We start from the raw sequence: 27,947 nt of genomic DNA, 5'->3' as shown, positions 1-27,947 counted from the left end.
TAGCATCAATTGCTTCTGGGTAAAAAGTGGTTGGCACCTCCACCTCAAAGTTCTGCGGTCGTGGGTTAGAAACCAGGCTTCAGCCTTCGGAGTCTGAATGTTCTCATATTCCAAAACATTGCACAGGCTACTAGGTTGACTGAAGACTAATTTGTCCTTAGGCGTGAATATGAGTGTGAATGCTTGACGCGGGATGATTGGCTGGCGACCAGTCAGGGTGTACCTGCCTCTTGTCCAGTGTCAACTGAGATAGGCTCCAGCTCATTCATGACCCTGGAGCGGCACTGAAAATGGGTGGATGGACGTTTATGTAAGATGTCTTTTTTTAATCATCAAGAGGCATTGTAGACATCATCAACAACGTGGACAGACAACCACAAATGGACTCGCATGCACTGAACTCAAATTAAATAGCATTTATGCATCCTTTCATGTGATTGACGTTGCCTGCAAAAGTTGGTATCCACTGCAAAAGAAAGATGATGATGATGATGATGATGATGATGATGGTGATGATGATGATGATGATGATGATGAGTGTCTTTATTCCAAACATGTAAATAAATAGAATCAAGATTTTTATCCTTTTACCCCAAATGGGTTATCCAGATTTGTTTTCCTTGTCTGGGTGTGGTGGTGGCACTGGTGGGACTGGTGAAGGGTTGGGCCAAGCCTAACTTACACCAGAAGGAGACTGTGAGCTTTGGGCTTGATATTTGTAATAGTTGCTTTTGAGATTGATAGATAATTGCAATTTGGATTGATTTTAAAATGTTATGAATCAATAAGTAATTGATAGAGATTGTCATTGTTAAATAGCGTTCTGTAACTTGTGATCTGACCAACTTGATGATTCATTCGAACCAGCAGGGGTCGCTAGCGGCGCAGCCATTATTAACCGAACTTCGAACTTCACCCGGAAGTAGAGCGACGACGGAAACGACGGTGTGTGAATTGTTGCGTACTGTCCATTGTAGTCTTCTGTATTTTTTCATTGATATTTTTTGCATTGTGCACTCTTCCAAAAACGTGTCCGTATTTAGTCGCATTCGCAGGGAGGTTGAATCTCACCGTGCACACGTAAGATATGTCGGTTGCGCCTCCCAGTCGCTCGAATACAGGTTGGCCGCGCGGTGGTTCCGCTCAGTTTGGAAGCAAATACATGACCGGCCCGGCGAAGCCTCTCACCCTGGAGAGGACCATCAACCTGTGAGTTTATCTATTTGTTCACAAATAACTTTAAATTGGTGCAAAATGTGTTTCCAACTTTTAATTTAATGAAGATCCAGCATAGCAAGCCCGTGCTACTAATGGGAATGTAATGGTTATATTTCTTCAATAGCGTATATTTGCCCAAGTCAGTGGTTTTCAAATGGGAGTCCATGAGATTTAAAAATATATATTTTAATAGTAGCATACATGAAAACAAAAGCTTGATCACAGCAGTTGTCTCCCTGTCACAAAGAACGGAGAAGGTTGTTTGGTGAAGCACAAGCCCAAGTGTCTCAGAAATGTGGCACTAAATGCAAAAACACGCAGTTTAGTGCGACAGTGCAAAGTGTTGACTGCTGATAATGTCGTAGTTTTCTTTTTAATTAGATATTTTAAGAGAATTATTTTAGCAGTGTCTGCTTTTATTTAAAAGTAACATTGATTTCTTTTTGAGAGCAGGTCTCAGAGGAGGGCACTTTGTTGATTATTTTTATGTGCACTAATCTTTATTTTTAGTTATTTATTTCTTAATTTATCTACGTATTTTTATTTCAGCATAGCTCCAGAGATACCACTACAAATGCAGTTCTAAAGTTACTAATAAATAAGTCAAACACCGATGGCACTCCACTGTTTAAAAAAAAAAAGTTGAGAACGGCTGGTCTCAGTAATTTTAGAAAGTTGTTAGAAACAAGAAGGGAACAAACAAGAAAAGTTTACGTAACTCGATTCAACCTTTACAGATGCTGTAGATTCTAGATGACTGAGAATATTCACAGACAAAGCAAAAACCTAATTTTTACCTACCACATTATGCTTTTAAATTGATATTTGTGACAGTGAATTAAAAATACATAGACAGTTGTGCTATTAGGCTAACAATATATTGCTTGATGATAAAATCAAAGCTTTTATTGTTGTCTGTTGAAGTCTTGATCTTATCCTATTCAGAGGTAGTTCATTTTAAATTTGCGCCAAACGTGATTATCGTGTGTACATATTCAGGCCTATGTAAGGAGCGTAATAAACATGATACATTTTCATAGTTTGACAGGGTTTGAATTGTTCTTACCTGCATTGGGCGATATTAAATGCATGCAGAATATATTCAAATTCAATTTAAAGCTAAATTAATTTTTATTCCAGGAATTGTCTATAAAATCCGAGGTTACAGAGTTCTGAAGTTTGTGTTGAAATCCATTTGGAAGGGAATAGTGAGAGCCATCAGCAGCGCAGTCCAGCGCTTACCGACAGCTGACATCGGATTGGTGTATCTAGGCCTTAACGGGCGAGACAGTTAACCGCTAGCCAACTCTACATTCGCATTTGTGCACGTCCACGTCACTCACCAGGCCATGCCCTGCTTTTAAAGCCATACACCTTTCCAGTACACCAGTCATAGATACTACAGTAGAAAGTGAGGATGGCTACTCCAAGTGGACAAAAATAATACCTGTAGCTCATATGCACGTTATTGTGTTTAATAATGCACATGAACTTTTATTCAGAATAATCAAAGGGATAATTGGTAGAATACTCGATTCTAAAAATATTTGATAGCTGCACCACCAGTTAGATGCAATACATGTTTCTCATTTTGTGTTTTCCACAACTGCAAATAAGAATCTAGTAATTTTGTCAAATTTGTTTTTTTCTGAATGTGGTTCATTTCATGCAGATAGTGAGTTTGGTTCATAGGAAATAGAGACATCCAGTGCCGATCCTAAGCCCGGATAAATGGGAGAGTTGTTTCAGGAAGGACAACTGACATAAATTGAACACTACTACATTTGTAAAGACAACATTTTGGATACCTATGATGGAACACTCATGTGTGTTTTAGGTACCCTCTCACCAACTACACATTTGGGACCAAGGAGCCTTTGTACGAGAAAGACAGCTCAGTGGCGGCCAGGTTTCAGCGGATGCGCGAGGAGTTTGACAAGATGGGAATGAGGAGGACAGTGGAAGGCGTACTTATCGTCCACGAGCATAGGCTCCCGCACGTCTTACTCCTGCAACTGGGCACTACCTTCTTCAAACTGTGATGATTTTATGTTCTCTGGAAGCATCTGGTGGGTCTTCTTGAGTCCATGTCTTGATGTTTTGCTTCTCTCCTGTAGGCCTGGTGGAGAGTTGAGTCCTGGAGAAGATGAGGTGGAAGGTCTGAAACGCCTAATGACCGAGGTAGGGTGTGCAGAACATGTGGTAGACTGTATAAATTATATAAATGTGGCTTATGGTGTAGATTTGGACTTTACCGAGCAAAAGCGATAACCAAGGACGCACGAATACCAATGTTGTTACTTGGAAAAATTCTCGAATACCGCGCACTAATACCAGCCTGACGTATAACTACCGGGCAGGAGCCATATCAGCCGTGTGCATGTGGCGATACCTAAAGACAAGGAGGACAAACACTTTTAGGCGAGTAATGAAGTGTTCCGAATAATTTGAGTTTTTGCGTTGATTAAAAAAGATTGTCTTTTTGGGACATTTGTTTGTGTTATTTCTCACAACAACAAAAAAATGAGTAAACTGTAGAACTTCCTGAATTTTCAACATATCCCCTCGAACCTTTCACTTCGTCTGCTGCTGATTGGCTGACAAGTTTCAGTTAAACATAACCAATGATACAGCTTGTACGGGCCGAAGTTCCGAGGACGAACTGTCAAAATTACCTTGATGTTTCAAATCTCGTCTTTTGCCCAAAAAGCTTGACTTAAAAAGTGCAAATGGAACATTATTCATGAGAAGAGCAGTGTGGTGGTAGATTAGCTAATCACTTGTTTTTGTCCGTCAATTTATCGGTTATGGAGGATTCTAAAGGGTGCTCATTACCCTTTTTTTAAAGAAAATTTCGCTTGACACATTGCTATTTTCATGTCTAACTAATTTGTGGTTGTTCGTGTGTTGCGCAGATAAACACGTGTTGTACGGAACTCCATGCATCTCTTTTAGTTTCATTGTATTCTGTTTGTCTCTGCTTTGTTATTTTTTACCCGTTTGGTCGTGTAATAAATGCTGGCGTTAACTAGCGTTGCACCGATACCGATACTAGTATCGAGAGGGGCCCCGATACGGCATTAAAACGCTGGTGTCGTCGGTATTGGTGAGTACTAACAATGCGCCGATGCCATTTACCAATACTAGTATAGAACTTTAAACGCAGCGCCTTGAGTCTTGATCTTGCACAACACTCACTGATTCCTTTTATATAGTACCCCCTGGTGTTTGGATTGAGACACCACATAACTGAAATGCCTTGAGTTACAAGCTATATTTCAAGAGCATGCACTTGGATGTTAAAATGTCAGTAGCGACAAGTTGTTACTCTAAACAGTGTTTTTGAACAGTATTTGATTTTTAGAAAAAACAATTTGATTTTAAATTTTTAATTTGATTTTTAGAAAAAACAAATACTGTTCCAAAACACTGTTTAGAGTAACAACTTGTCGCGACCGACATTTTAACATATAGCTTGTACTCTGTATCGGTGAGTACTTAAATGTAAGTACTTGTCTAAAAAAAAAAGTGGTGTCGGTGCATTCCTCTGCCTCAGTGTGACAATGGCTCCAAGCACAGACACATTTAGAAGTACTTCACTTATAATTTTTACCCTCAAGTTTATACTGCAGTATATTCCGTTATCGTGATGAGAGTCAATTTATGCAGTGATATGAAATTTAGGCCATATTGTCCTAACACCGAGGCATCTTAACAAGGCCTCTCTTGTTGAACTTCTCTGTGCAGTGATTGCAGGGATTATATTGCCATTTGTTTGCATTTTAGATTCTCGGGCGGCAGGATGGCGTGAAGCAGGACTGGGTGATTGACGACTGTATTGGCAACTGGTGGCGCCCCAACTTTGAGCCTCCACAGGTTTGTACTTGACATCAGCTGGAATCATAAGATTTTTACTTGTCACAGTGACTTAAAGTAGCTAGTATATGCAAAATGTGACGTTCGTTGTATTTCTTCTCATAGCATTGTTTCTTTTTCAAGCAATTGAGTTGCATTTTTGCCCTCTATAATTGTGTATCTTGCAGTATCCCTACATTCCAGCTCACATTACCAAACCTAAGGAGCATAAGAAACTTTTCCTGGTTCAGCTGCAGGAAAAAGGTGGGTATATCGACATGCGAAACTGAATTCATGCCAAACAGAATATGAGTGAGGTATGTGTGGTTCAATTTGTTTACAGCACTATTTGCAGTCCCGAAAAATTACAAACTGGTGGCAGCTCCGTTGTTTGAGCTGTATGACAACGCTCCTGGGTATGGACCCATCATTTCCAGTCTACCGCAGCTCCTTAGCAGGTAATGTTCTTTTTTTCTTATTGTGTCTACTGATTATGAAAATAGAGCAGATAATTGCTTTAGATGTCACTGAAAGAATATATTCCATAGACTATCAAGCTATGGCTTGAGAGCAGGGGTGGGCAATTCCGGCCCTCGAGGGCCAGTATCCTCCCTGTTTTCGAACTCTCCCTGCTGGAACACACCTGATTCAAATTATCATATAATCAGAAAGGTCTACAGAAGCTGGGTAACGATCCTGATCATTTGAATCAGTTAGGTTGCACCAGGGTGACATAGAAAACATGCAAGATACTGGCCCTCGGGGGCCGGAATTGCCCACCCCTGCTTTAGAGGGTGGTTTGTTTAATGCAACTATGCATGACTGATGGGAGTGAGATTTGGAAAGTTGTCTGAATACTTCTTGAAATTAGTCTGAGACTCCCAACTTTTTTTTTTTTTTCCCTTTTTACAGGTTCAACTTCATCTACAACTAAGTGAAGTCCATTTGGCTGTCTCTGTGAGTGCAGCCCAGTCGAAGTGAAACTTGAAGACCATGTGGAGAATGCAGAGAAATTACACTTCTCACCTTCGGCTCCACTTTCACATGAGAGAAATGTGTCCCGTGCTGAAATACACTGACAGTCCACGGGGATGTTTAGCTACACTTTTTGTTAGGAAAAAAAAAAGTTTTCTTTTTCTTTCTTTTTTTTAAACCTCGATAAACTGGTGTTTTTTTTTTGTCGAAGATACATTTATATTGCTTTATGTTCAAATTTTAAACCTTCTCGTAAAAGGTTTAACTAAACCAACAATTACTTTGTTTACTGTTATTTTAATTACATTGTTTTTTTCCCTTTTTAATAAAAAAAGACATGTAATTGTTTGTATGCATATGTGTTTTTTTATGAAATGTGCAGGAGCAATTACTCACTTGCTCCCCCATGGATGGTGATTGTAAACATGACGTATCATATTTTGGTGGTTCTTCCTGAGACCATCGAAAATAATGCGGCAGAATGCTATGTGCTTCGAGAAATTGGTGAAATTGGTCAATTTGTGAAATTGGATGAGGCGGTAACATCCCAGAGGTCAATGGGCAAATGTGCCATCCTCACGTTTCATACCTGGGTCAATAAAATGTGTCCGTAGGGTTCTGTTTGAAACTAATCTTCATGTGCCGTTTTAATCTGTTGTGTTCAGAGTGTCCGGAGTTAGAGGATGCAGCCTCGAGATCATTTTTACACTAGAATGTTCATATCTAATATTTTATTAAGATGATTAAATGCAAATTCCCATAACCATACAAAAATAGCATGCTATCAAGACGAGGGAGCATTTGGATTTGACGAGGATTAAGATCAATATTTTAAAACATGTTTCATGACCACAGCGCTCTTTACTAACATTGGATTGCATAAAGATCTTACTGAAATCTCCGGCCAGTTAGATGCGTCGCGTGGGACGGTATTTTCACAAATTTAGGTGAATTGTATTTAACATGGCTTTAAAAAATCGCTAAAATAAAAATGCAGCCAATGACGTTATATCTCTGCGACGCGATGATAGCTACCATGACGTCACTGCAACGGGGACATTTTAATGCGTGGTGTTCGGTCAGTCATTGGCAAAACTCTACCATGGCTTCTAAAAGGCAACAGGGCGAATGTATAAAGTCAAACAAGAAGAAAAGAAAGATAAATAACTGCGAAGAAACACCAGAACTTTGCGGAGTCGTTAGAGACGAGAACGTGAAGAGGGAGGTGAAGGAGGCATGGAGCCAGAAGTCCCACTACACTCACGGTCCGTGAAGTCAACACACACTGACACGAGCCACTTAGCTTCTAGTTAGCTCGCAGTTTGTATCAATGCTAACTTCGACAGCAAAGAAAATACATGTAGTTCATCTCATTCACTGCCAGACATTTTCAGACCATCTTTTACCCAACATTTGAAAAATTTGAAAAAAATAAAAAATGTATAAATCAATTCCTGGGATGGAGTGGCTGGATTGTGAAAAAACATAAATATGTCCTTGGCAGTGAATGAGTTAACAAATGCATGTATTTATAAAACTAAAACATCTGTAAACAACAGCTGCACTGTATTTCTTTTGATGGATGGATGGATAATTGGAGCTATTTAACAGATGTTCCTCAATGTTAGTATCCTGTTGACATGGATTTCATCTATTCATGACTGCTTTTATTTACTTTGCATTGTTTTATTTAGTCATGTTGAAATCATGCAGGCATTTTCTGCTTTTATCAATTGTAACTTTATTAAGATAATGCTCGTTAGCTTTTTTGTCCCCAGATCGAGTTACTTAAATTGGAAGTCAACCCAAACATATTCTTTTCGAGATGTTCTATGCAGGCCCACTAATTGAAACATTGCATTCTGATTAATTTTGTGTTTGTGGAATATGAGTTAAGCAGTAAAATCCACCCGTTTTAACCATCTCAAGGGGCGGCCGTTTTGTCACTTCTGTCGACTGAAAATGACATCACAGATGCTCAGTGAGAAACTGTATGGTCATTTGCAGTTGACAGAAGTGACAAAATGGCTAAAACCGGATAGATTAACTCTTATTCCAAAAATGCAATATTTATCAGAATACCTTGTTTCAACTAGTGGGCCTGCATAGAACATGTTCTTGAAAAACATGTTTGGGTTGACTTTAAATTGGAGTACTAGCTGATAGCAAGCATGGATACTTGAGCTAATGCCCCTACTATTTGGAGTTATGTTGAAACTGTGTGTTCTTTTTATCAAATATTGTACAGGTAGACAAACCACAAACTTTTTGTGAACATAGCATACGTTTGAAAAAATAGTTTCAGTCGTTTTGGAGCAACATCTTGCCGTTACTGACATTTTAACATCCGACTGCATGTCAGCTTAGAGTTGTCATCCATGTGTCATCAAAGTATATTTACATGTCTGACATGGCTCCTACTCCACCTGCCCAGGAGATAAATGTCAGGCTGGTATCAGTGTTGTAGTATCAGAATATTTTTTTTGAGTCTGACTACAGATGTAAAGTTTTGGCGCAAATTCTATGTACAACTTCATTGAATCACATTGTCAGCATTTTTTTTTTATTTTTTATTATATCCGTTTTTTGCTAAAAGTGTGGGCCAAACTTTGATTCATTTAATGCACCACCACTGACAGTCAGACAAAATGACATTGTGCAAGTGTGTCTGATATTTGATATTTGGGCATGCAATATTATTCACAGCCAGTTTCAACATCCACTGTCTTTGTTATGCTGCAGGTGATTTGGAGTTGGACTGCCATCCTTTCCCTCACTGTGTCATCAAAAACTTCATCAGAAGTGAGAATTTCCTGGAGAATCTGCAGACAGAATTGCTCACGCTTAACTTTCACGCAAAGTCCAATGATCTCTACAAGTTTAAACAGGTGAGCTTCAAACTGATCTGTGCATGACTTTTTTTCAGCAGGTGGGTATTCTGTCTTAACATTTATTTATTTATTTCCACCTACAGTCAGACGACTTGAGAAAGCGAACCGAACCACACATAGCAGGCCTGAGGTGAGTTTTTTAGGTGTATTTGCTGTCATACCAGGCAACACCTTACTGAGTGACAAGCCTACAACCTTTTTCTCCTCACTTTCCAAAACTGTTAAGACAGTTACTGTATGTACAGGTTTGAACTGTTATTATCGTCATTGAAGACGTTGCACGGTTCATGAGTGCCACCAGAGGGAGCCAGAGATTATATTTGATACGCAAATGGGGCATTTCTTTTATTTGCAATGGATAAATCCCAAAATAATCAATAATACTATACAGAACAATACTGTGTTCAAAATGTATTTATTTAAGACTAATTTATTAATAAGGTCACCAAATGAGAGTGCATCTGAGCATTTAAATCGAGAGGATGGTTGGCTTTTCTCACGTTTGATGTGCATACCAGCCAAGAGGAATACGATACGCTGTGTATAACTTGATGTAAATGTGTTTTTTTGAAATGCAACTCCCCATGCAGTCCACCCTGTTGAATCCAAACCATGATTAAAAGCAAAATGAAGGCTTCCGCTTGGGATCATTTATTATTTATACTGCAACAAAATGTCACGGCAGGTTTGAACAGTAAATGAATTTGCCTCTATGTTGAGACCTCCAGCAGTTCGAATTTAACACTCACCATCTGCTTGTTTGTCACTCTAATGTACAAAGAGAGTGTGTGTAAAAATAGATAAAGGGGATATAAAAAGTTGACACAGTCCAATGAAAATACCTGCTTTATGTGATGTAAAAAAAAAAAAAATGAGACTAAGAATAATAATCTCAAAACCTTTTCCAGCATTAATGTGACCTATAACCTGTCCAAGTCATTTGGAGAAAAAGCATTTTTTTCAAGAGAGGAAGTGAAAATAAAGAATTTTGTTGCGCAAGTGTGCACGCCCTCTTATAACTGGGGATGTGGCTATGTTTAGAATTAACCAATAATATTCAAACTAATGTTAAATATGAGTCAGCACACATCTGCCACCATTTCAAGTTCTCCTGATTAAAGGATGCGGGAGGGGTTGTTTTTAACTTTGAGTTGCATATTTTGTGTTAAAAGTGCAATATGAAGTTTGATGTTTGATTGAAGATGGAAGCCTTTGCTTACAAAGAAAGTCAAACTCCCAAACGCAGGTGGGAACATGTGTTATTATGTTCATATGAAGCCAAGGATATACCTTTTGGCAATAATTGCAAAAGGTATGTTGGGCACAAACACAACACTGCTCATCACCATAGAACACCATACGTACAAGTGAAGCATGATGGTGGCCACATCGTGCTTGTTTGCTGCTTTCTTCAGCTGCACCTGGGGCCTAGTCAGTGCGGAAGGCATTTTGAACAGTTCAAAATAGCAGTCAGTGTTAGCACAAAAAAAAAATCTGGCTTTGCTAGAAAGCAAAAAATGTCAGCCTACTGGACCATCTCAACGGTATTTGGGGTTAATCAGAGGCACTTTAAATGTTGGCGGGTGTGTTGACATAAGTTTGAATGTACAGTAATTGGTTAAATATAAACACAGCCACAACTCCAGGTATAAGAGGGTGTGCACACTTGTGCAACCACTTGTTTATTTTTACTTTCCGTCTCGAAAAGAATTTGTTTTTCTCAAATTGCTATGTACAGGTTAGAGGTCACATTAATGCTGGAAACAATCTTGAAATGATTTATCTAGATCTCATTTTTTTCTTACATCACAAATAACTGGCTTTTGAACAGGGTTGTGTAGACTTTTTATATCCACTATAAATTGAAATTGTTCTATTTCCAGATCAGCACTGTTCACTAAATTCCGACTGTGGCTTGAGGAGGTTTTAAGTGTGAAATTGGAGCCCACCGTGGATATTTCTTGCGCCAAATATGAATACACAGGTGAGCATTTAACTTGACTTCAGAATATTTTTACCTTAGGTGTCATTGATTCAAAGTTTATGTCTTTCCTAACTGTTTGTAGATATTCTTTTGTGTCATGATGATGAACTGGAGGGGAGGCGTGTTGCCTTCATTCTTTATCTTGCCCCTTCGTGGCTGAGCAGTGATGGGGGTTCCCTTGATCTTTACACAACAGACGGTGAGTTTCTGTTGCAGTTCGGTGGCGGGGAAGTGCAAAACACAGTAACAAATTGACACAAAACAAATTCACATTCCAGAAACAAATTAACTGAATATTAAACAAATGTACATATTAGAAAACAAATGAACAAACGACAAAACAAAAATACATTTCAGCAAACAAATGAACAAAATACAAAACAAATTTGCATTCCAGAAAGCAAAACTGAAACAAACAAATATTACAGAAAACAAATGAACAAAAGCTGAAACAAATTTACACTTAGGAAAAGAAATTCACACAAGTCAAAACAAATTAGAATTGCCACAACCCGGACAGGAAATGTACCCCATCACCGGTTGATAGGAAGTGTTAGCGGAACTGAGCGCGACATTTTGAGGTGCTGTTAAGACTCCAGGTAATATTTTATCCATTTTGTGGTCAACAAGTAAGCCACTTTACACGGTTTTGTATGTCATGTGATCGCTCTTTCGCGTGTTTAAATGCCACTGAACAGACAGAAGGCCAAAGCGCACAGGGGACATCTCAACAGGCATATGCTGAACCAAGTAAGTACAGTAACTGTACAGCATAACGCTAGTTAGTTGAAGCTATATTGGTTAGCGGTAGATGACTTTCTGACTTTTTCAAATGTTACAGCAGAAAAACCTTGCCCATCATGTATCCAATTCTCTCAGTAAAGAATCTCAAAGTCAAAAGAACGACCGTCGTTTAACTGTGGATCAAAAGAAAGATGTCAGGCTAAAGGATAAAAAAAACAACAACATTTAAAGGTAAGGCATGACAAATTGTCCAAATGATGGCATTTGTAGAGGAATAATTCTTTCTGTGATAACCCACCTTCTTTCATTTTGATTTTCGCAGATCGCAAGCTGATAAGAAGTCACTGCAGAGAGTAATCTGCTCCGCTGAAAAGATCATCACTCTGCTCTCTGCCCTCAGTGCACAACATCGCCCCGTTCAGCTACCTCAGCAGAGCAAATAGTATAATTAAGGACGCCTCACATGCAGGACATGGACGCTTTCAGCTACTTCCCTCAGGAAGGCGCTACAGGCCTGTCAGAACCCGCACATCCAGATTTAGAGACAGTTTTTTGGCCAAAGCCATGACAACTTGAAACGCTCACTTCAAATAACAGCACCACAATATTCATATTTAATGATATTATGCTGTTTTTCAGGGATTATTGCAATATTCTGTCACTGGCATGTACTTTATGTAAAATACAATTTCAGAGTACCTCTCATTACTCTGTTTATATTTGGCACTTTTTCAAATTGTTTTATTCTTTCCTGTTTCTTATGCACTTGATGGAGAAGCACTCCTAATTTCGTTTTGATATGTTTACAATGACATTGAAGACATTCTGATTCTGACCTTAATACGTACCGTGTAAAACATGACATTGCAGTGTGAGAGTCGCCGTCATTAAAATAGTTTGACACACTCCTGTCGCAAACGTCATCCTTCTCTCTGGTCCATATCCCTTCAACGCTCTCGCGGATTATTATCTGTTGACCACAAAATGGACAAAACATCACCTCTATTAGCAGCAGCTCAAAATGTTACACTGACGCATGTTATCACTTCCCGTCTCTTCCGGTCAAACCACAAGATGTTCCATTCCCTTTCTGATTTGTGTTGATTGTAATTTGTTTTGTCTTTTGGTAATTTGCTTTCCAAAATGTAAATTTGTTGTGTGTCTTGTTAATTTGTTTCCAAGTTCATGCAATGTAAAAGTGTTTCACATTTCATTTGTTTTGCACTTCCCAGTCACCATTGTTGCTTAAATTCTCATGCTGTGTATTTAAGTAGAGGTAAAGATATTTCTGGGGGAAAAAAAAGACGTTACCTGCCCCTATGTTTTTTGTTGTTGTCGTCATCCGCAAAGTTTGAACAGGTGACAAGCCTATTTTGACTGAGTAAGGACAAAAAAAGTCCAGGTATTGTTTTCAAATGTGGATAGTACAAGTAAAATGTTGACAGAAAATTAAATATTCTAGTGTTGTACAGATACCTGAAAATCTACTACAGGGGGGAGTTTGCAGTTTTAAAACGACTTTTAGGATTTGAATGTAACCTTACTCAATCCCCCCCAGTTTTTTACATTTTATTTTCCAGAAGTTAATATTCCAAAATAGTTTCAGCAAAGCTGCTGTAGCCCTTTATAACAGGTCACAGCAAGGGTGCGACGGTGTGCAGGTGACCGTCTATGAGTGTACCTGTGAGTGCGCGGCAAATAATTGACATCTCATCAAGGCCTTCTCTTTTTGTACGATTGTTCTTCCTCGAGCGCAGTGGTTTCTTAAAAAAACTAAACTGCGAAAACAAAAAAATAGTGTACCCTGTTACTTCTCACCTCAGTGATGTGACCCGATATGTTCTTTTTTTAAAAATGTCTTCAGGTCATTTCCAACCACAGAGTGTTGTCAAGTCTCTCGCGCCTTCTTGGAATACACTCGTACTTTTCGAAGTGTCTCCAGTCTCCTTTCACCAAGTAAGAGTTATATGTGTTTTCTGTCCTGCCAAAGAGGCAACAAATTGACATCTTTTCTGCTCGCCCAGGTGTCTGAGGTGTTGTCACAGGACAAGTGTCGTCTATCTCTAAGCGGATGGTTTCACGGACCGTCTCTGGAGCGTCCTCCTCGCCACATAGAGCCTCTCGCCTCACGGCGTGAACACATACCGAGAGATGTGAGTTTAAACATGCATGTGCAGGTTAGTTGATCTACGCTCTGATTTGGTGTCCGTGCGTTCATTTCAGGAGACGTTGCTGCTGGAGTGGATCAATCCACTTTACCTGGATATTTCCTATCAGGAACAGATTCAGGAAGAGTTTGAGGAAAGCTCTGAAATTCAGCTGAAAGATTTTCTCAGGGTAAAGCACTTTCTGTTTTGTGCCTTAAAGCGGAAGTCAACCCAAGCATATTTTTTTCAAGAATGTGTTCCTAGCAGGCGCCCTAGTTGAAACACAGCATTCTGATTAATTTTGCGTTTGTGGAATATAAGTTAAGTAGCAAAATGCACTTGTTTTTAGCCATCTCTAGGGGTGGCCATTTTGTCTTCTGTCGACTGAAAATGACATCACAACTGCTTACAACGACCAATCGCAGCTGACCTGTTCTCTGAATCTGAGCTGTGATTGGTCGTTGTGAGCAGTTGTGATGTTATTTTCAGTCGACAGAAGACAAAATGGCCGCCCCCAGAGATGGCTAAAAACGAGTGGATTAACACTTATTCCACAAACGCAATATTTATCAGAATGCCCTGTTTCAACTAGTGGGCTTGCATAAAACATATTGAAAAAAATATGTTTGCGTTGACTTCCGCTTCAAGTCAATTTTCCAAGGAGTCTCTCATAATCCTAATGCCAATCAAACACAACTACTATGTCTACCCTTAGGAATTAATAGTATCACTAATAATTCTATTAAAATTAAAGCTTAAAAAAACAACAATATGCAGAAGTGTACTATGGAGGTTTCATTTTGGTTCCTCCTGATTGTGTGGATGATTTTGTCATCAGGAGGAGAAATTCAGCCAAGTGTGTGAAGCCTTACAGTTGGCTCGGATCCAGTGGGCGCAGAAAGGTCCGGCCAATAAGAGGTGGGGAAGGTTCTTCAATTACACTGGTACATCTCCTTTGAAAAGTATGCTTTGTTTTCCATTTCTCAGTGAACACAGGAACACTTTTCTGAATTTTAATTTTGCTCACCTGTGGTTGATTCCTTATGAATTTTTTTTTTTTTAATCAAAAATGTTGCTTTGTTAGGCTTTCCATGACGAGTACTCATTTTTGCAACGTTAAAATCATTCTTGTGGGAATATTCTGTTGTGTAGTATGCCATAATATTGAATTATGAAAGTAAACTTAAGGTTTTCTTAAAAATATCTTTTGGTATACAGTGGATCAATTGACCTATTCACAATATTTTTTGGTTTTTAACCTATTGGCCACGAAGGGTTAGTCACACTTTATTAAAACCAAATGCCCCACTTATTTGGGTTTCCCCCCACATTTTTGTTTACATGATAATTGTGAGGGATTTTCAGTTTCACTGTTTTTTTATATTTTTGGTCAGGCTTGGTTCACTGTACACTTAACCACCCTTTTTTGCTGGGGATACATTCCAGAACTACCTGCTGTCGGTGGAAATACGCCATACTTTTATTTTTTTCAAATAGTTTCAGCCCTCTTAAATAGTTTCAGCCCCGCAGACTAAACACATTTTAACTCATTAAAACACACTTAAAATGCTTAAAACACACTTTTAAAAGTGTTCCTAGTATCTGTACTCACTCTCTCGTGATCAAAAAATCATGACCATCATATAACTTTGAGGAAATGAAAGAAGGAAGACTCACTCGCAGAGTTCTCCAATTAAGGGCAAAGTGTGCTTGCTTCAAGCTGTTTATTTGTTGCTCCCTGTTGAAGTTTGCTGTAAAACTGACACATAAAACAAAAGAAAGTGAAATAAACATAGTATATTTAAACACCAACATAGTCAGTCAAACTGTGTAATAATGAAAGTTTAAACAAAATACAAAACGCAATAGATGGGCTAATAGAAATTTGCATTGGCATATTCAAACAACTGCTACTTGAACACACACACACAGACAAAAATAACATACAAAAATACTTAAGAGAATATATGCCTATTATTATCACAGTTTTGTGGGAACAATGTAATGACTGAAGTTGAGTTGGGGACCTTCTATGCCTCTTCTATTACACTTTATGTCTTCCAGTCAGCCTCAGTGCTGCCCGTTGTGTTGTGGTACAGCGTGTTACTAACATGTTGCGTACTTTTGTATGTCCACCCATCTAGATGCTATGAAGCAGCCTGTCTGGACACTTTACCCGAGTGTGTGAGTGCTTGTTGGGAACTGCTCTGTTCAGAATCGTTCTTCCTGCTTCTGTCCAACTTTACGGGCCTCCGATTGCACTACCTGTGTCCTGCTGATGATGACGACAATGATGGTGGTGGAAATAAAGACAAAGAGAAGAAGGAAAGCTGCGAAAAAGACGACAAAGCAACAGGGTCCTCAACTGAAACAAGCGAAGAGTCAGGTTCATGACATTTCATTTGCTCCTTTATTTGTTTGTCTTTCCGCTGATTGTTTTGTATTCCTCCTCCTAGAGCCGAGTACACCCACGTGTTGTGGTGAACTGCGACGGTGGTCCCATGGCAGCTACACTTTACTGCACGATGGAGAGGCAGCTCGAGCGGAATACGCACTAGACCTCATTTTACCTTTCAGCTGTGCAGGTCAGTCAATACAAAAACTGTGACAACAAATCACCTTTGGAATAAAATGAGTGCATCGGTGGAAGATCAAACACACGTATCATGTGCTGTATGTCACAATCACTCACAAACCCACTTTTACACATAAATTCGAATATTCAATATGTAACATATCTCTTGGCTGCATATGTTGCGGATGTTAGATATTATATTCTGTTGGTCAATGCAAACCAAGCTTGATTACCAAATCACATCTGTAGCAATCTACACTTATTGACACATTTGATAATCAGCATCTCTGGTGAGTATGTAATGTATTTTATTTCATTAATTACTCAGTCATAAGAGACATAAAGGGGATGGATGGAAATGATGACTGACAATGTTTTAAATTTTAGGTTGGCAGTCAGAGTTTGGAGGCTTCAGTTGTTACGTTGCGAATGAAGAGGATGAGGAGGTGAGTATTTTGAATTTGTATATTAAGGACATTTTAGATACATCTTCTGTCAGTATTTAGCTAATCATCATAATGTGTTTTTCTGCTTGTTTAAAGCTGCTGACCATCTATCCTGAAGATAATTCCCTCGCTCTAGTTTACAGGGACAAGGAAACCCTCAAATTTGTCAAGCATGTCAACCAGAGAAGCAAGAGTGATTCTTCTACCAGAGTATTCTATGACTTCTCTTTTGTGTATTATGAATAAAGTTTTACATATTGCTCTCTTACATTTTTATTAATTTCTTTTTAGGTTTTAGGTTTATCCGTTACCACGTGTTCTCTGGGTAATCTGAGTTCCTCTCACACTCCAAAAACATGTACACACTCAAACAATAAATTAATATGAAAAGGGAAAAATAAGTACTTATGAATGACTTAAAGTTAAATATAAGTGATCTGCATTTAAAAAAGTATATTTTTATTTTTTATATTGTTTATATATAAATATATATATATATATATATATATATATATATATATATAGATACATATATATATATATATATATATATATATATATATAGATATAGATATATATAGATACATACACCCCCCCCCCCCCCACACCCAACACACACACACACTGTAACATTATGCAGTTTCAAAATGTAATTCAGTCAGTTTTTTGTGGTAGCCCTACTAGTACCAGTACTAGTCCGGTCTAATGATTTCATAATTGTATTAAAGAGGGAATACATCCACATCTTGCCTCTCGTCAAACATTTATACGTTATCAGTGGCCGCTAATAACCCTAAATGAATGGCGGTGCTGCCCTACTTTCAAAACTCGAGATTTCTTTCTTGCCGGAAAGAAACAATCACTTCCTTCCGGTTTTTGCCTCGCCCTGAGTGGGATTTCACCAATCACAATGGTTTCCTTTCTCCCGTTCAGCCAATAGGACGGAAGAATCTGATTACAGTACCAGTGAGGAAGCGTCACCGAACAGTAACAAAAGTTTTTAGGTAAGTTCGCGTATATTTTAGTAAACAAAAAACGCTGCATTTTCGGCACGGTGAATACGTTTTACAAATGTCGTTAGTTGGTCCTAAAGTTAAATTTGAATTCCACCTCCTGTCTCGTCGACAAGGTTTTGAGGTAGTTGTTCCTGCTGTCTCATGTCAACAACACAACCAACTACAAGTAAATACTAAAACAGCACATTATATGTATTTAAACTTTCCATAACAGTCACATTTGTGTAGCCTTTCCCCCTACGACTGACATTAGATGTAAACATTTTTTAATACATATTTGAGGCTATAGTTTTCATTGAAATGTGACATACAATAGTTGAGTACATTTCGGTCGTATTTTTTAAAACCAGTCAAATAATAACCTTATAAATTAATTCAATAATATTTGAGTATGAAAACTTTTGATGTATAAATCTTATTTTTCGTGGTGTTTGTTAGTAGAGTAAAATACCGTCTTGGTTTATGTTTCACGTTTGCGTTTGTTTGTTTTTCTAAAATGTTATAGTATTTAATGAGTATTTTTTTGTATATTCTTGTAAGCCTCTGTAACATTATAGTGTGAATATTAACACCGTGCTCAAATATGAAAATACAAAAACTACTTAAAATATGAATGACTTAAAATAACTCTACTTAAATGTACTGTGCTGGATTATCTAAACAAATAGCCCGTTGTTGATACTGATGATGGTTCAAAAAAATCACTTAGGTTCCTGTTTGTTTGACACCTTAATTGGAGGAGTCACTGATTAATATCATTATATTATTGAGTTGGACATGTTGGTTCATGTATCTGTCTATTTTTGGACTGAGTAAAGAATTAACCATTGCGAAGTAATGGCCGGACAGGGTGACCGGCACTTTATCTGCCTCATGTTTGTCCTATGTGCCCTGCGGATTGGCTGGCTACCAGTCCAGTCTCTCACTCAAAGTCAGATGGGATAAGATCCAATTTACCTGCAGCCCTAATGAGGACAAGTGTTACAGAAGATGAATGGAAGGGGAATAACTGTAGTAACATCACCCGTTTCCCATCATCTGAAGTTATAGTGCTCTCGTTTGTAAGGTACAAAGAAATCCCCAACTCTTCTGTACTGAGTTGGTGATCACACACAACTAATTTGTGCTCGCAAAACCTCACAAGCAACATTCTTTGGCATTCTTCCACATCAGACAAGCAGACTGTCCTGGCAGGAATAGTAGAGGTTGTCTTTTTGGCAGCAAAAGCTGAATGATATATTTTAAGCCCCCGATGATCATTTAATCCTCATACCGCTGCTGAACTAATCTCGCAGTATACTTTCAGAGCACCGGTAGATTAGATTGCATATAATTAAATACTGGCTAAGTTGTTGAGATTCCTGCAGACCCAAGAGTCAAGCGTACTGTGTATTAGTGAGATATGACGACGTGCATAATCCAGCTCAAATGATGCTCTTTCCACGCAGCGCCTTCTGCATCCTGTTCACGGAGAGGGCGTAAGTGAGCGTGCCTCTGTAGTTCATCCAGAGTACAGAAGATCGGGGCTGTGTCGCTATGGGGGGAGGGAGGCTTCAGATTAAACATGTTTTTATGTAATGAAGGTTGCAAGAGGAGGCCGGGGCAAAGATGGAGAGAAAGGGGGAACGAGGCCTCTGCTAGTAGCCACCACCAGTACAGGAACTGTCAGTGACAGGCCATGCGTTTGGTACCTGGGCCCTCAGTGGGAATGTACCCGACTTAATCCACCTCTTAATACCACCACCATCACATAGCAATGATAGAAACCATCAATGTGATACAATAACGTGATATAATATCACGCAACTTTGCCACATACAGTAGTACATCATTTGGGTTAATTCGGAATAAATATTTATGTAATAACGAAAAGAATAAAAATTAAATACTATACCAAAAACTCACCAGAGGTGCTTATTATGTATAAATGTATAAATCAATCGCCAAACTTGGTTGGAACAAGTTATTGCTCTGAGGATAGAAGAATGCTGATGTTATTGTTGAGATGAATTTGAAATCACATACCTAATATACTGTACACTTAACAAAATATAAATGTGGCCCACCCGTGCAAAATTTAATAATTTGCAATGTCACTACGTGCAGCTGTTTCAAAATACATCAGATTATTTTACTCATTTGCTAGCTTGTGCATTTAATATTAGCGTTACGCGATGGAGACAACTTGACATGCGCTAAGAGTCAAGGATGGATGTAACGGGGAGAATCCGGTCACTCTTCAAATTAGAATGTTTTTCAGCCTCGGATAATGAATACATCGAAAGTACTGTGCTTTTTTTTCTTTTTTTTTTTTTTTATTTCATCTGTGCGATCCGCCGCAGCCTGGTCCAAAGTGGCCTGCGGCACGGTACCGGTCCGCGGCCCGGTGGACCCCTGATCTACTTGTATGAAAAACGGCGCTTAGGTCCAGTAGCACCAAAACTGTGAGTTTTTCACATCTGCAATATCCCTCATATAATTTAAACTCCTTAAAAGGGCTGTCTCTGTACCATGGTTTATCCTAAAATCAGATTGATATTTCTCTGAAATTTTGTTTGTATTTAAAAAATGATTTAACTGGCAAAAGACCAATTTTTTTCTAAAATCTTACTTAAAAACGGTAAATTGGAAACAGGTCTGTGATTATTTGAAACACTGGGGTGTGAATTGCTCATCTTCAGAAGGGGCTTCACCACCGCCGTTTTAAAGGAGGAGGGGAAGATACCGGTCTGAAGAGAGCGATTGACTATATTTAAAATCTGTTCCTCAAAAAAAAAATCCATAAAATGCCTTTAAAAGAGATGTGGCAGATTGTTGGATTTGCCTGGGAGAAAACTCGACCAAGTGTCCTTGCATCAACCAGGGAAAAACTTTCCAGTGTTCCCTCAGGTGAAAATGACTGTCCATGTTTATTAAAACTCACGTTTTGACGGGCCAAAATATACTGTATCATATGTCATCGATTTTACTTCTGAAGTGGTCTGCAAAGTCCTCACAGAGAGCGTCTGTTGGTCTCAGTGGGAACTTATTAAGATTGGAGCTGGTTAAAAGATCAAAGGTGGAGAAGAGAAATCTGGGGTTGCTTTTATTAACTGCGATGAGGTTTGAGAATGAATAAGTTCTTGACTGTTTGACTATTTTACTGTAGTTGTTCACATAATATTCCATAGCGCAGTAAGTAAGTTTACTTTTTCTCCACCTCCTCTGTGCACTCCTGCATTTTCTTTTTGATATCTCGACTGCATCATTCCTCCACGGGGATACATTATTTATTTTTATAGTTTTAGTTAAAAATAGAGGAAAGGAAGGAACTGCTCATGAGCCGAAGCATACCTCATACCTGGTGGATGTAGTCTAATGTTACGGGCATATACTGTATACACTACAATTTATTAGATATTATATTGGATGCCGCTGTCTTGTTAAAGGTCCGGGTACTTGAAGTGCTCCAGTGTGAATCTGGTGACACGAAAGAGAGTGTCGCCTGAATTGATCATGTGATGGTTCCATATTCATAGGATGGCAGACAAGGTTTTGGATCGAGGTCCCTGGACAGGATGTGCCGTTCTGTTTCTGCAGTCGCTCTGTCCGGATGCAAACCTGCTCTCCCTCTACAAAGACCAGCAAGGAAAGTTCATCTTTTTTAAAGTCATCAAGCTCACACTGATAGGTAAGTAGTGACCTTTTAATTCGAACCTACGGTATACGAATGTACAGTATCTAGAAAAGTGAGCACACCCTTTAGATATTTGTCAAGGTATCGGGAACTGTGACATACTGAAGCAGAACATGAACCCCTTCCTTGAGAAACTGGGCCGCAAGGCAGTATTGCAACATAACGACCCCCTAAACACCTCTAAAACAACCACTGCCTCACTACAGAAGAGCCTCCAGACCTAAACCCTATTGAACATTTGTAGAGTATCCTCAAACAGAGGGTAGAGGAGCGCAATGAGGAGTTTCCAAACGGACTAATGCTAGAACGTCCAAAGTTCGTTTCACTCTTAAAAAAGAAGATATAGTGTAATTTGTACCACAATAGCACGTCTACAATTACCAACACATAATGAAACATGTTGATAGATAATTGCCGATACATCTTATTTAATATAGCCTAACATCGCTAGTTAGCGCATATTTTAACGAATGGCAAGTGGTCAAGGATAGATACAGCTGCCGGTGCACTTTCTATTGCTTTATGAAGCAATTAGTAAGAAAACAAGCATATGATAAGCACTTTCAATCGCTGACACCCACATCACTCACCAGGCCAGCCATAGACACTCAGAGTCACAGATACTCAGTAGAATGTGAGGACGGTGACCCAGTGACGAAAAAAATAATACCTGCACCTCACATGTACTGTACATGTTATTGGGATTAATTATGCAAAGTCATTTTTTTATATGATTACTTGTATCATCAATAGAACTCTTGATTCTGAAAATATTCAATAGTTGCTGTCCTATTGCAGTAGTAATCTGGGAAATGTTGGTAAACTCCATGCCCAAGACAGTGTAATGTTGTCATCCCTTTTCTCAGACATTCAGGAGACGATTCAATGGATGTTGCCATTATTTCACGGACTGTTTTTCATGGTCAGATTCCGCAGGAGGTCTGGGCGGGTACGAGATACTAAAGGTCCACGATGCCGATCCCTTCCTCGGAGTGGAGGTGAAGTTTGTGGATGTAGTCGTGTGTCAGCAGTTCCTGGAGAGCTACAGTTCTGGAGCGGTGCGTCAGTCCCTCTCCCAACACGCCTGTCGGCTCCTCGCTCTGGCGCAAGAGTTCACCGTGGAGACGCAGCTCAAGGCTGGAATGCACATCTTGGATCGATGTCTGGACAAGCTCGAGCTTTGTCTACAGCAAATACACCAGTCACCGGTATGCATATTTTTCAGTTTTTTAAGGGTGGCAAAAGTACTTGTACCGATACTTGTGTAAAAAAAAAAACCAGAACTCACCTCCCTCAAATTAAGTAGTGTACTTAGGTACAAAATACAATACCGATCCTTTTAATAGCGAGGCACAACAAAATAAAAAGACATAAAAAATGTTCAAGTATCTAAAGATAGCAACAAAAAATACACCTCACACCGTCGGTCTATTTTCAGATTAAACAGAATTTTTGAACGCCCGAAACTGGCAGTAATGTATTCGTCACATCTTTGTTGTAGCTGTAGCTGCCCCTGGCCCACACGAACAAAACAGAAAAACTCAACGGGTGCAAAATGTCTTTTTCTTTATTCGGCACTGTTAAATTAAACAAACAAACAAATAAAAACGCATTCCCTCACAAAATGAATCAGAGTGAAAAATCAAATCCATGACTGTATAAATCACAGCGTATACACATTTGTGTTACTCACTGTACATTTTGTATTATTCAAATACATGATGCCTCTGTTGACCAAGTGTGCTAATTCTAACTCTGTGGTGTTGACAGTCCATCAAACAGAGCCGATGCGTGTGTTCATTCATCAAATGAAGCCGCTGAATGATGACAGCAAATGTGTGCCATTTAATAACCCATTCAGTGCTAGCTATTTTCAGACACTCATTTACCCTATATATATATATATATATATATATATATATATATATATATATATGTGTATATGTATGTATATGTGTATATGTATGTATATATATGTATATGTATATGTATATGTATATATATGTATATGTATATATATGTATATGTATGTATATGTATATATATGTATATGTATATATATGTATATGTATATGTATATATATGTATATGTATATATATGTATATGTATATATATGTGTATATATATATATGTATATGTATATATATGTATATATGTATATATATGTATATGTATATATATGTATATGTATATATATATATGTATATATATATGTATATATATATATATATATGTGTATATATGTATATATGTATATATATATGTGTGTATATATGTATATATGTATATATATATGTATATATATATGTATATATATATATATATATGTGTATATATGTATATATACGTATATATATGTATATATGTATATATATATGTACTTTAGCATGTATGTATATATATATACATATATATATGTATATATATGTATATATATATACGTATATATGTATATATATGTATATATATATACGTATATATGTATATATATGTATATATATATACGTATATATGTATATATATATACATATATATATGTATATATATGTATATATATATACGTATATATATGTATATATGTATATATATGTATATATGTATGTATATATATTTTTAATAAGTTTAAATGTGTTTCAAGTATATGAGAGCCGCAATAATAATCTCTCTATATAGCAGATTTTGACCTGTTGTGGGTGCGTTTGGAATGTATAAAGTTTCTCTGTATATTTTTGCTTATAGTATGTGGCAGTCGAAGCATCTTTTCTCTCATTTTCTGACAGCCCGAGCGCCTGCGTGATGAAGAGATTGATCAGCTGGAGCAGCAGCTGCAGCTCGAAGTCCTTGGGCCTCCTTCATCCCAGCGGATCCCGTTGATACAGCAAGTCCCCAGCAACTGCTTCAGGTTTCAGAATATAGTGTTTGGTGAGTCGATGCTCACTTTAAGTCTTGTCGTGATACCTTTGAGCTGAAAGAAATGTGCAATTTTTACCTGTTGCCCCATCGCATACAGGCAATCTGCGTCGACAATGTACTTACTACGTGACACGGAGCAGCAGCACAAAAGCAAACACAGAAAGTGTGGTTAAATAAAAACAATGTTGGACAATATCATTGCGGTCTGTGGGACGTAAGACACGGTCAGCTTCCAATACTAGCCGAGACCGAGCCAAAAAGGAGCAGGCTTGGTAATGGGGAGCGAAGAAGTTGGCATAGATGGTGTAGCAAAGCACTTTTTTGTATTTACGAAGGTGGTGGCTTGACCAAATGACTCTCCTTCCCTCACTTTATTGGCGCAAGATGGGTGCCCTAGCAATATTGTTATATCAAACATGGCTTTGGCCTGAGCACAAAAACAATACCTAGTCGCTCAAGGTGAGTTTTTCATCAAAAAACGCAAGACAACTATTTTGTGAAAGTTGAATTAGCAAAAATGTGGTGTTTCGCTGTATTTAAATAGCGTTTTATAATCTGATCAAACGGTGAAAAAAAAAAACCCAACGCAAGAACCGGCCTATTATTTTCACATACCTTGCTGCTTGGGATGCAAATGACAAGAGGAAAGAACCCACGCAATGTAATATGTATTAATGTTAGTGAACATCTGCTGCATTTGTTGTGTGTTCAGTTTGCTGGCAGAACTGTGCAGTTTGACAGATGATCCTAATCCACCCATTTATGAATTGATGGTCACAATCTAAAGTGAGATTAGTGTATTAAATTGAAATTGCCAGCTTTCTATTCAATTGTCGTTTTCAGCGTGGATCAAACCAGGACTTAAAGTAGTAGCTGTCAGCTACAAAAACATACCTCTGCCCCCCCAAAACAAAAAAAAGTAAAGGTAATACAAGAATAAAGTTACAATTTGAGAAAGTTCAAATTTTATGAGAATAAAGTTGCAATATTAAGAGAGAAAAATCATTTCAAGAGAGTCAAAAACAACATTTTCTTGACAAAAAAGTTACAATGTAAAACATGAATATTATGAGGGAAAAAGTTGTAATTTTAAGACGCTTGGGCTGCAATAGACTGAAGATTTTTTTGGGGAAAAAAAAAATCCATCAGAATAATAAGAGATTTTTAAAAGAAAATTGCAGCAATACGAGGAATAAATGGGAAGGGGAACAAATTATGAAAACAAAATCTTTTGGGGTTAATTGTCATCTTAAATTAATCATAAATTATTGTAGCATTTGTCCACTACTTGATACTGCAGGTGCGTAGAGTAGCCCAATATTGTACTCACGTAAGAGTGCTGGTACTTTAGCATAATATAAAAAGTAGTCCTCCAAAGAATTACTTTAGTATTCAGTGAATACATTTTTAATCAGCGCATGTTAAATATATAGAAAATATAAAATCGGAATGTACGCCTTCAGATATTGCTCAACAATATCACTTAAATCTAAACAATAATAAATTAAGTCTTTATAAAATAAGAAAATGAAGGCAAATTCAGCCACAAGAAATAGCCTTAAAATATCTTTTTTAAGGGGGAAAAAAATATATATATTCACATTAAAACTATTCATAACTATTAAGTCTTATAATGGAAAAGCTAACATGCTATAGATTCAAAAGTAAAGCAATGCCCAATTAATATGAATCCAAATGACGTACCAGTAGCTTTTATTTGACGCCAAGGTTCTACTTCACAGTGTATATGAGATTTTTTACCGTCGTTGTTAGTGTTGTTTTAGTTAAAATGCTGTAAAGTATCAATGTTACATACCACATTTTTTCAGACCAATTCCGGTACAAGTATTCACTCTTGAGTACACGCAGATACCAATATATAATACCGATACCACGAATGCTTTTGATACATAACATTCAATTAACATAATTACAGATAATTGTTCTTTGTTTCTGACGCATATGATGAGTTGCGATGTGTCAAATCACCGCAGTACATCACCATTTACTGGCAACGAGGACGCTTGATGAGCATTTCAAGCGTTAACGGAATGGCAAATGTTTCTGTTTGTTTCGTGAACCTCTGCTTACGTAATCGCAATTAAGTACAGTTTGCATGAATGGGTTTTTTTTTTTTGTTGTTGTCTTTTTTTCCATCAGAGGATCGAATGCTGACGACAGCAGATGTTCAGAGCTTCGCTAATGGAGTGGGCCGTCAGTGGAAGCACGTGGGGAGGTCCCTGGGGAGGGAGTGCCGCGCTCTGAAGGATACGGCCATTGACAACCTGGCCTACGAGTACGCCAGAGAAGGCCTGTACGAGCAGGCCTATCAGCTCCTCAGCCGCTTCATCCAGGCGGAGGGGAGGGCGGCCAAACTGAGCCGGTTGGTCAATGCGCTGGAGGACTGCAAACTCAACGGTCTGGCCGAATCTATTCTGGACATACAGCCACGAGACTAATGCCGTGCCCTTTTTTGTGGCGTTTGAACACAGAGGCGGAGTAGTCGCGAAGGGGGCGTGCCTCGCCTCTGTTGACTTTGTCTGTCCTGCTTTTACATACAGAATGTTCGATCTTCATTGAAATCATTGAAAGTGATTCCTGTGTGCATTTGTATTTCTGATAATAACTTTTACCTCAGATTTCTTAAGAAAAACTTTGCTTCAGTTTATAAAGGCACAAAACTACCCGCATAAGTCAGAGGTATTTGGTACTGAAAAATATCGTAAAAGTAGGTGAATTTGCGCGAATATCAAACTGCGGCTATGCAGCGGTCCACTGTATTGCACATTAGAAGGAAATAAATTTATAAATCTCTAGAAATTATTTCTGCTCCATTTTCTACTTTCAGAATAGTTCTCAAAATCTATACTGACTCCCAAAGTGACACACAACACACAACTGCAGGCGGCCTGCAGTATTTTTTTTTTATTTTTTTTTTGCGAGCCAGATTGATCCCCCGTGTATTTTGGCACCACTGATTTAGATTTGAATTATTTCATCTTTAGTTTTGCTAAGAAGTCAATCGTCACGTGAAAGCTGTTGTAGCTCCTTTCTAATGACTGCACAAATGAAGGTTATTAATGATTTTTTCCCCCGTGTACAAAATGGGTGTGTACAAATTAAATGCTTTAAAATATTTGTGCGCATTTTTGTGTTGGATGCGATAGTACAGAGGTGGAAAAAATCCTCCCACTCTGTACAGAAAAAAAGACTGGTAAAAGCCCTGTAAAGTGAATTCAGAAATGTGTTTCTAAGTACACAATAAATGTTGATAGATTATTGCAAAGACTGAGAACTGCTGTATGTAAAACTCACATTTTTCAACATTTCAGTTTTCCTGATTTTTATTTATTATTTATTTACAGTATATCGTTTTTTTGCATGGCAAAAACGGTGCAGAGTGACAAGCTTTGGAATCTGGGATCTTCCCTTCAAATAGTCTGATGGCTTGGCCACTTTAGAGCGCCTCCTTGTTGGCCCCGAGTGCACGCATGTCACGGAGAGAA

The 27,947-nt window shown here is 38.1% G+C and overlaps 3 protein-coding genes across 3 annotated transcripts; all 3 read left to right on the top strand.

Moving 5' to 3' along the window:
- The first annotated feature begins 909 nt into the window (after nucleotides 1-909).
- On the top strand, nucleotides 910-6,396 carry nudt21 (nudix hydrolase 21). The gene is made up of 7 exons (XM_086026764.1): nucleotides 910-1,209; nucleotides 3,056-3,256; nucleotides 3,336-3,399; nucleotides 5,005-5,094; nucleotides 5,262-5,337; nucleotides 5,417-5,531; nucleotides 5,986-6,396. Exons 1-7 carry the CDS (start codon nucleotides 1,088-1,090, stop codon nucleotides 6,005-6,007), a joined length of 690 nt encoding a protein of 229 aa, XP_085882890.1. The 5' UTR covers nucleotides 910-1,087; the 3' UTR covers nucleotides 6,008-6,396.
- Nucleotides 6,397-7,076: 680 nt separating this feature from the next.
- Nucleotides 7,077-17,103, top strand: ogfod1 (2-oxoglutarate and iron-dependent oxygenase domain containing 1). The gene is made up of 13 exons (XM_086025594.1): nucleotides 7,077-7,313; nucleotides 8,791-8,936; nucleotides 9,023-9,069; nucleotides 10,823-10,923; nucleotides 11,006-11,122; nucleotides 13,532-13,623; nucleotides 13,692-13,820; nucleotides 13,891-14,004; nucleotides 14,653-14,732; nucleotides 15,959-16,200; nucleotides 16,271-16,399; nucleotides 16,777-16,835; nucleotides 16,932-17,103. Exons 1-13 carry the CDS (start codon nucleotides 7,085-7,087, stop codon nucleotides 17,079-17,081), a joined length of 1,635 nt encoding a protein of 544 aa, XP_085881720.1. The 5' UTR covers nucleotides 7,077-7,084; the 3' UTR covers nucleotides 17,082-17,103.
- Nucleotides 17,104-17,748: 645 nt separating this feature from the next.
- tradd (tnfrsf1a-associated via death domain) lies at nucleotides 17,749-27,727 on the top strand. The gene is made up of 5 exons (XM_086025709.1): nucleotides 17,749-17,839; nucleotides 21,370-21,521; nucleotides 22,455-22,735; nucleotides 24,309-24,450; nucleotides 26,602-27,727. The coding sequence occupies exons 2-5, from the start codon at nucleotides 21,371-21,373 to the stop codon at nucleotides 26,898-26,900; spliced, it is 873 nt and encodes a 290-aa protein (XP_085881835.1). The 5' UTR covers nucleotides 17,749-17,839; nucleotide 21,370; the 3' UTR covers nucleotides 26,901-27,727.
- Nucleotides 27,728-27,947: the final 220 nt, after the last annotated feature.

Source organism: Filicampus tigris, chromosome 3 (assembly GCF_054856515.1).
Source record: "Filicampus tigris isolate MCC_2025a chromosome 3, RoL_Ftig_1.0, whole genome shotgun sequence".
NCBI lineage: Eukaryota > Metazoa > Chordata > Actinopteri > Syngnathiformes > Syngnathidae > Filicampus > Filicampus tigris.
This window is presented reverse-complemented; position numbering and strand designations above follow the sequence as displayed.